Raw genomic sequence first — 9901 nt, 5'->3', positions numbered from 1 at the left:
CGCTGCCCAGGCGGGTCTCGAACCCGTGGGCTCAGGCAATCCACTCACCTCAGCCTCCCAAAGGCGCGGGATTACAGGCTGAGCCACCGAGCCCGGCTGAGTATTACAATTTTAATAGTTGTTTTCCTTTCTTAAAATGTATACTTTTTTTGGCACCCCCCCATATACACACACACACTTACACATATGGAGGGGGGTACACACACACACACACACACACATCGATCTTAATCCGTAGATCTTTGGATAGCATCTTTCCATTACTGTATTTTGTTTTTCATAACCAAAATTGGTAAATGCTAGACCTTACTTTTATATGCACGTATGCATGTGTTTGGCTTTTGAGTAGTACTATGTGTTTTCCTAATCTGCTCAGAAATAATCCTTAATAGTGTCTTGTTCTTTGGATATGTTTTGAAAGATTCTTTTATTCTTCCTAATGTATAAAACATACTCATTTAATATGTAGTATCTTATAGTGTCTAGAGTTTTTTTATAATAGAAATAACTTTTATTATTTTTTAAAGAGGATTCATACAGCCATTGATTATACAAAGCCATTTCTCAGTGCTCTTTTATTTTCACTTAAGAAATTAGAATACACCATGATGAGGATGATAATGCCAAAACAAGATTACTGGCTTATTATCTAGGGTACAAATAGACACTTAATCATTTGACACTTTTTTGAATGCAAAGCAAGATTTAGTATCTTTGCCTGCCTCATACACAGCTGAAGCAGTTCAGGGAGGGAAAGACTGCGTGGTTTTCCTCAGCAGGCAAGACATGCACCCCATTATCCTGTGTGTTGTGGGAAGTTAGCCCATGTTCTGTCGGTTGCCATATCCCCGAGGATGGGTGTCCTTCCAATCATCCCACTCCCGAACTCTGTGGAGTGCTTTTTCATCGTCCTCTTCCTCCTTTTGTTCTTGATCTCCCTGTTGCTGAGCTGCTCTTTTGAACTCCTCTGTTGTTGCCTTGGCTATTCCCCGATCTGGTAATGCTCCATATTTCCGATGCTGATCGTACCAGTCACTCACTGTCATAGATGCCAGACTTGGATAACCAGATCCAAAAACTTTGGCTTGGGCCTTGTCTCGCATGAGAATAAAGGGTTTCATTGGTGGCCTATCCTGATGAGATAAGTAAGAAGTTGATCCCTCCCTTGAAAAGTTTTTTTCTCTTAGGATATTCATCTCCTGGTCAATGCTCTCAATCTCTTCTAAGCTGATACTAATCCACCTCTGAAGGTGAAGGAGATAATATTCACGAACATTCTCATCATTTGCTCGACCACTTTCCACAGCAGATTTCAGTGCAGACAATCTATGCTCCAAATCCTTCTTCTGCTTGTATCTCTCTATTTTAGCCTGTCTTTGAGATGCCATAGAAACGAGGTTAGGATAGGCCATGGAAGAACTAGCAGTGTTATTTTCAGCAGAGTTGTTCCTGGTTTTGGGCAGTTCAAACTCTGCCACATGATAATAATGACACTGAGTTAAGTAGTTTATAAAATGTTCTCGAGCCTCCTGTAAATGATCTAGACGCTTGCTGGGGTTGACTTGTTTCATGGTGAGGGCTCCTTGAAGTGCTGGCACCATCAGGTACTTCAAGTCAATGGAAGCAATCTCTTCCAAATCTTCATTTCGACTAAACAAGTTGAGCTGTGATAACATTTCGGCAGCCTTCTCAAGGAGGTCTAGTCCCTTGAACACCTTTTTCTGGACTATCCGGGAACCAGTGGGTTCAGCCGTTACTTCTACTTCCTCCAGAAGCTGTTTGCCAGTTTTGAACAGCTCCGGGAGCCGTGGCAGCAGTAACTCGTCTTCAGCAGCTGCCATGTTGGGGGAGACAGGCTGGAGTTTCTTCATGGTTGACTCTGATATTGGTTATAAAGATTCACGGTGAACGTAGGAATATATTTTAGTCATTCTGATATCACTAGAACATATTTAGTGCCTAGAAAACATATACTAAAAAAAAGAGAGATTAGTAAGAGGATTAAATGACTAATTATTACAGAAACTTCTGATTTGTTAAATAATGAATAACTACACAATTATACAATATTTGTCTAGGGATAAATTTTGAATATAGTTAGATTTTCGAGATCTATTTTGTTTCTATCACAATACAATTTTAAAAAATAACATGTAGGTGCAGCCTATTATTGTAAAAATGAGCAGAACAACATCCTTCATATTTTTTCCCAGTCAGTAAAAGGGAAAAACTTCATTTTGAGTGGAAATCTGTTTTTACAGGAATCACTGACACTGGAGGATGTGGCTGTGCCATTTACCTGGGAGGAGTGGCAGCTCCTGGGCCCTGCTCAGAAGGACCTGTACCGGGATGTAATGTTGGAGAACTACAAAAACCTGGTGTCAGTGGGTAAGAATACCTGCTGCCCTGTGTCATTCAGAGGGTGCTCAATCAGTAGTCCTTCCTTCCTCAGCTTCTAAAAACTCTGGAGAGCCAGTGTTGCTCTGAAGTGGTAGATTCTCAGTCCCCTCTCTTATTCCAGATAAGAGGATATAATAAGCCGGGCTCGGTGGCTCAGCCTGTAATCCTGCACTTTGGGAGGCTCAGGTGAGTGGACTGCCTGAGCCCATGGGTTCGAGACCCGCCTGGGCAACTTGGCCAGACCTCATCTCTACAATAAATCAAAAATTAGCTGGGCATGGTAGCGCGAGCCTGTAGTTCCAGCTACTTGGAAGGCTGAGGTGGAAGGATCGCCGGAGCCCAGCAGGTCGAGGCTGCGGTGGCCAGGAGCCTAAAATAATATGTTCTCCCATTTTGACATATCTCAACCCAATCTGATGAGCCTAAGTCTTCTTTCATTTCCCATGAATAGGGTATCAAGCCAGCAAGCCAGATGCACTCTCCAAGTTGGAACAGGGAGAACCATGGACAGTAGAAGATGAAATCCACAGTCAAGTCAACTCAGGTGAGTGGGTAAGAACCAACAAGAAGGGAGGGTGGCCAAGTAAGTCACATGCTAGTTGTTCAGAGGCATTTCAGCTGAGGGTGTCTGAGGGTGTGTGGACAGAGCCTCTACTCATCCCTCTCCTCATAAAAGAGCTCTTCTTATAGGTGTTAAATGAACTACTTCGTCTCCTCTTGGATTTGATCACTGTTTATTTCATGTGAGTTTTAATTGTTTTTTCTCAAGGTTTCTTCTTTTTTAGGATTATTTTTCCCCCATCAGAGCATCACTCCCTGTTCCTTCTACTGTTGTTGCTATGAAATTCCCCCTTTCATGCCTCTCTCCAAAGAGAGATCTTGGATCTCAGCAGTTTTCTGAAGTATTGCACCTTCCTGCTTCTTTAGATAATGTTGATTTTCCTTCCTAACATCCACTCCCACCTTGGACTCTGTGCCACCATGGTAACCCGGTCTGTTGCTGTGCATGTTTCTGCTTTCTTGGGTTCTCTTTTTTCCCTTTCTGAGGTCCTCCAAATGCTCTCATTTCCATTTTTTTGTTCTCTTCTTCTCTCCTTTAAAAGTTTTCTTCATTCTGATGACTTAAGCTCTTGTTCGCTGTGGAGACTCTCAGGTGGATGTCTTTAATATTTTCTCACTTTCATGTTTGTACCATATATTTTACCCATTTCCATGGCAGCTCTTTGAGTCTATCCTTGCCACTGTGGAGCTACCATGAAACTTCCCTACCTCCTCAGCTCTGTTAAAGTCTTTTGTTTTTCCAGTTGACTTTTTAAAAATTTTCATTCTTCATTTTTAGCCCAAACCAGATCATTAAACTTCATGGCTACTTTGCTTTAGTTTCTTGAAGCACTGCTAATTTTGCCCACTGTTTTAGTTTCTCTTAAATGATACTGCTGGGCTTAATACCTTAAAGCTTTTCTTATCATTGTCTGATGGCATTAAGTCCCAGTGAACCATAGCAGACAGATAAGATGGAAATTTATGTCAGTGATATTCTAGTTGAATTATAACATAGTATCATCTTGTTAATAGGATTTGCTTTCCTTTTCCTAAATTCAAGGTTAACTTTATTTATTTAGCCAGTGGGTGGGAGAGAAGGGGAGGGAGGAAGGGGCAGGAAGGAGAAGAGGGAGAGAAGAAGATGGAAGGGAGAAAGGGAGGTGGAGGAGTAGGGAATGGGGAGGAGAAATGAAAGGAGAGGGGAGCCGGGCTCCGTGGCTCAGCCTGTAATCCCACGCCTTTGGGAGGCTGAGGTGAGTGGATTGCCTGAGCCCGTGGTTTCGAGACCTGCCTGGGCAGCGAGACCTCATCTCTACAATAAATAAAAAAATCAGCCGGGCATAGTAGTGCATGCCTGTAATTTCGGCTACTTGTAAGGCTGAGGCGGAAGGATCGCCGGAGCCCAGCAGGTCGAGGCTGCGGTGGCCGGGAGGGGCCACTGCACTCCAGTCTGGGCGACAGAGTGAGACTCCAACTCAAAAAAAAAAAAAAAAAAAGGAGAGGGAGAAGTATTTAAAGTAGTTTCCCCAGTGTGTTCCATACATGTGAATCTTTCCTTGTTTCATTGCCTTAGATATTTTTTCGTAGCCTGTTATGTACTGGCCCTGACAACAACAGTAAAATTCTTAGAGATTATATTTTAAAAGGAAAAGGCATAAAATTAATCAAAATAGATAACATCATGTCATGTAGTGAAAAGTGTTGAGAAGATCAATAAAGCAGCATAATGGGATAGTGTGTGAGGGAGGTTTGGGAGCTGCTCTTTAGGAATGGGAACGCCTCTTTGGTAAAGTGCCATTGAGAAGCTATATGAGGGATGTGAGTAGATTTTTTGGATAAATTAATTACCTTTCACGTAGACAAAATAGCAGGTTCAAAGGCCTGAGGCAGGTATGGGCTTGAAAAACTTCAAGGAAACCTGTGTGAATACAGAGGAGTGAACAAAAGGGACAGTGGTTGAGGATAATATACAGATATGGCAGTAGCTAGAGTTTGGAGTAGACAGGTCATGCTGGACCTCTCAAGGACTTGATTTAGTTTATATTTTAAAAGATCACTTTGGCTACTTTGTAGGAAGTAGACAGTAGCAGGCAGAGGTTGAAACCTGAAATCCACTTGGGAGACTGTTGCTGTAGTGCCAGACAGAGTGGTTCTCTCTCTTTGACTTGAGTAGAAGAAGGTGAGTGGTTAGTTAGTTTCTGAATACATTAGTTTCCCCCAATTCACATTTTCACTTTGCATAGTGTGTTACTTGCATCTGAAGATATTAAATGGAAATTTTCAGAAATAAACAATTCATACTTAAATTTCCTGCTGTTCTGAGTAGTGTGATGAAATCTTGTACCATCCCACTCCATCCTGAGACAAGACTCATTTCTTTGTCCAGCATATCCATGCTGTATATACTATATATTACCCACCTGTTTAGTCACTTAGTAGCTGTCTTGGTTTTCAGATTGACAAGGTGTCACAGTACTTGTGTTCAAGTACTTATTTTACTTAATAATGACCTCAAAGTGCAAGAGTGTCATGCTGGCATATTGCTATAATTGTTCTATTTTATAATTTGTTATGATTGTTAATCTCTTATTATGCCCAAATTATAAATTAAACTTTATCATAGATATGTATGCACTGTATAGGAACAAAACATAGTATTTATAGGGTTTGGTACCATTTGAAGTTCCAGGCATCTACCTGGGTTCTTGGAATGTATCCCCTGCAGATGAGGTAGATTACTGTTATTTATAAAGGAGGGAGGATGGAATTTCCTATTGAAATAGACAAAGGTTGTAACAGAAATATACAAACGAAAGATGATTGTAAATTTTCTGGCATGAATCCTGGGAGGAATGGAGTTGCTATTTCCTTGTTTATACACTGACTGCTTTTACCTTTTGTTTCCTTTGTTTAAATTACTGTTTTATTCTTGTCCAAGTGACAGTGAACATGCCTACCAGTTTTTTAAAACTGGTCAATAGAGAGCCAGAGCTCTACACAGAGCTGTTTGTGAAATAGTTTTATTCTGTTCCATGCTCATGGAGAGATTTACTATTTTTTCCTTTCTTAGAAATCAAGAATTCTGATGATCATCTACAGTTGCACTTACAAAACCAAAGATGTCTGAAGAGAGTGGAACAATGTCACGATCAAAGGAAAAGTAATTTTCCTTTAAGGCAAAATCATGATGTATTTGATGAACATGGGAAAACACTGAAATCAAATATAAGTTTTGTCAACCAGAATAGAAGCTATGAAATCAAGAATTCTGTTACAGCTAATGGAGATGGGAAGTCCTTCCTCCATGCCAAACATGAACAATTCAATGAAATGAAATTCCCTGGCTGTGGAAATTTTATGACTACAAATTCACAACTCACTAAGCATCAGAGAACTCAAAAGATAGATAAACCCCATGTATGCACTGAATGTGGGAAGACGTTCCTTAAGAAGTCTCGCCTTATATATCATCTGAGAGTTCACACAGGAGAGAAACCTCATGGATGCAATATATGTGGGAAAGCTTTCTCTAGAAAGTTCAGGCTCAATGAGCACCAGAAAACTCACATAGGAGAGAAACGTTATGAATGTACTGAATGCGACAGAGCATTCCGCTGGAAATCACAGTTCATTGCACACCAGAAAATTCATACAGGAGAAAAACCCTATGTGTGCAATGACTGTGGAAAAGGCTTCATTAAGAAGTCTAGGCTCATTAATCATCAGAGAGTTCATACAGGAGAGAAACCTCACAGATGCAGTCTGTGTGAGAAAGCATTCTCTAGAAAGTCCAGGCTCATTGAACATCAGCGAACTCATACGGGGGAGAAACCCTATGAATGCACTGAATGTGACAAAGCATTCCGGTGGAAATCACAGCTCAATGCACATCAGAAAACTCATACAGGAGAGAAATCATATATATGCAGTGATTGTGGGAAAGGTTTCATTCAGAAGGGCAATCTAATAGTACATCAGCGAACTCATACTGGTGAGAAACCTTATATATGCAATGAATGTGGAAAAGGCTTCATCCAGAAGGGCAATCTCCTTATACATCAACGTACTCATACTGGAGAGAAACCCTATGTATGCAATGAATGTGGAAAAGGCTTCAGCCAGAAGACGTGCTTAATATCCCATCAGAGACTTCATACAGGAAAAACTCCCTTTGTCTGCACTGAGTGTGGAAAATCCTGCTCACACAAGTCGGGTCTCATTAACCATCAGAGAATCCACACAGGAGAGAAACCCTATACATGCACCGACTGTGGGAAAGCTTTCAGAGATAAGTCATGCCTCAATAGACATCGGAGAACTCATACAGGGGAGAGACCTTATGGTTGCTCTGATTGTGGGAAAGCTTTCTCTCACTTGTCATGCCTTGTTTACCATAAGGGAATGTTGCACGCAAGAGAGAAACGTGTAGCTACAGTCAAATTGGAAAATTCTTTCTCAAAGAGCCAAGGCTCAACACATACAGGTGATGTCATACAGGCTAAAAACACTTTTAACATGGTGACTGTGCGGATGCCCTCCATGGCAGCTCAGACTTCATTAGATAACAGTGAGTTCCAAGCAGATAGCAAAGTAGCCATTGTGGGACAGCCCATTGCTAGATGTTCACCCTCAGCAGATAATAGAATCTGCACAGAAGAGAAACCTTATGAATTCAGTGAATGTGGTAGTGCTTTCAGTGACCAATTACATCATATCTTATGCCACAGAAAACACCCAGGAATAACCTGTGATCCATTCACATTGGAAAACCCTTGAGTAAAAACCTAACTCATTATATGGCTCGTAAATATACACTGAGAGAAAAATAGTGTGCATGTAGTGACTAGGAAAGTCATTCATGGGAAGACAGACCCCATTGTCAGTGATCATAGAAGACAGATCATCAGTGAGCTCATAGTTGGTAGAAATGTGATGACCATGGAAAAGCCCTTGCCCAGAAATAATAGCTCAGTAGATGTCCAGAGAGTTCATATGGAGAAACTGTTGGAAGACCTGTGAAGGCCGTGAATGTGGCAGAGTTGTCAGTGCCTCATCAGTTGTCAGAGGAAATCATATAGAAATAAAACTGAATGCACTAACTGGAATATCTCCAGCAAAATATGAGAACACATGAAGCAAATAAACCCCATGAAAATGAATATTTTAGAGATTTGTATCACAAATATAACATCATTTTGCAGCAGATAATATATAGGATATGTATTTTAGGACAGTATACCTTGAATCAAACTCCTAGTGAATATGTCATTGACTTAAATTAAAAGGAGGGTTATCTGTATTATACATCATTGGTTAAGTTTATAACACAATGCACCTCTTCCACACCGTTTTTGGTATTAGTCTTATCTGTTTCCAACCATGATCTTGTGTTTCTTTGATTCTAAATTTATTCTGTTGTAATATCAGATTACTGAAGTCCTTCAAAAGGAAACAATATATTTAATAACTTAACATAGCATGTTTGGATGTGTTTACCTTTATAAATATCACCCTAGGGGAATGAAGTTTAAAACTCGTGAATAACCAGTCAGCCATGTTTTTACCTTAGAAGGTAGTTCTCATCCTAACCCAATGATTTGTCTTATTGTTGGTTTACGCACCACTCAGAAAAAAATTATCATCTAGTTCCTTTACCAGGAACTGTTTCTTTTGTCTGAGAACTATAGGTGATGACAGTGATGAACAAAATTTTAAAAACCATGAATTATATGCATATAGTAATTTTACCCTTCAGCAAAGGATGTATGGGACATAGAGTTTAAGGATTGTGTCCTGGTAATTTCTTGTTCATGGAGTGTGTTGTTTGGAGTGGGAGAGGGGAAGAACTCAATTTTATTTATATAAAACAGGATATGAGTGCTGGTTTTTCAAAACGTTCATGCCTTACCTTTACCTAGATAATAAATTTCTTGATAGTTTGTAGATTATTGTATATTCCCCAGTACATAACAGAGATATAAATTAATTATAATGTAGATTTGAAAGATGAATAGAGGTGTATGAATGACCCAGTGAACAATCAATCAAAATTGTCTTTGTTACTGAAGAAAAGGAACTACTGCAAACAAATTTCAAGGATTAATATTCCAAAAAAATGTTGAAAAAAAAAATCTGGAATAGACATTTGTGTCTATCAGTATAAAAGGGACAGATCAGAGAAGGAATAGGATCCATAGAATAGGCCCGATTAAAGGAAGAAAATAACTTCATTTTCTAAAAGTAAAGACTGTAAGATGGGTAAAGGTGAGATTCCTTTGGATGTCTTGGAGAACAATACTTACATTTATCTATAGGTCTGTCACCTTTGAAAGTTGCCACCATCCCAAAGATCCTGGCTCCTCTGTGTCATGCTGAACTGAGACGTGATTTATCTTCAGCATTCCTTCTCACCTGGGATTGGGGCACTTGACCTTTCTCCTATACTCAGAGTTCCTTCCCTTGATCCAATAAAAATATACCCATGTCAGAAATAGTGACCCCTATTTATATAAGGAAAGAAGTGGAAATTTGCCATAAAGTGGCTGCCTCACAATTCCAAACCCAAATTCTGGATTACTGGATAATTGCAACAAATAGTTTCTGAGCATCTGGGGTGTGGCAGGCACTGTTGTATCCACAGGACACTTGAATGAACAAAACAAAGCAATGTCCTGTCACAGGATGGATTCAGTACAGATTCCAGTAAAGGATAAGAAATGGATTCTTCCTCAATCTAGACTTCAGCTTCTCTCCACTTTCTGTTTTGTGAATCTGCACATCCTATCATGGCAGCTATACGGTCTTGCTCCCTGAATTTATCAGTTAGGGTTCCCAATTGGGCTGCCCAGGTCTGTCCTGCAGATCAGCAGATGAACTCACCTTTTAAAGTTGACATCCCAGATAAACTAAAAATAATAGTAGGATAGGCAACTCCAAGTTGTCTTTTTTTTTTTTTTTT

General features: G+C 40.0%; 1 protein-coding gene and 1 pseudogene across 4 annotated transcripts in view; one reads left to right on the top strand and one right to left on the bottom strand.

The window, feature by feature from the left end:
• The window catches only part of LOC103265707 (zinc finger protein 613), an 11204-nt gene extending 2318 nt beyond the window's left edge, over positions 1-8886 (top strand). The window contains exons 2-4 of the mRNA XM_008063355.1: positions 2262-2388; positions 2852-2944; positions 6014-8886. Coding sequence (XP_008061546.1) covers positions 2262-2388; positions 2852-2944; positions 6014-7719 — 1926 coding nt within the window. The 3' untranslated portion in view covers positions 7720-8886. The remainder of the gene's footprint in view (positions 1-2261; positions 2389-2851; positions 2945-6013) is intronic.
• The window catches only part of LOC103265706, a 10404-nt pseudogene continuing 1060 nt past the window's right edge, over positions 558-9901 (bottom strand). The window contains exons 2-4 of one of the 3 annotated variants that reach the window (XR_002482267.1): positions 9246-9401; positions 4792-4861; positions 558-1973 (exon numbers count right to left, since the gene is read on the bottom strand). The product of XR_002482267.1 is annotated as an immunoglobulin-binding protein 1 pseudogene, transcript variant X3 (transcript). Of the gene's footprint in view, positions 1974-4791; positions 4862-9245; positions 9766-9901 lie in introns of those variants that run through there. The other 2 variants (XR_504655.2, XR_002482266.1) reach the window with 2 other exon arrangements.

Source organism: Carlito syrichta, unplaced genomic scaffold (genome assembly GCF_000164805.1).
Source record: "Carlito syrichta isolate Samal-C Ts95f unplaced genomic scaffold, Tarsius_syrichta-2.0.1 Scaffold306778, whole genome shotgun sequence".
NCBI lineage: Eukaryota > Metazoa > Chordata > Mammalia > Primates > Tarsiidae > Carlito > Carlito syrichta.
The sequence above is the reverse complement of the archived record's forward strand: the minus strand, read 5'-3'. Positions and strand labels throughout refer to the sequence as shown.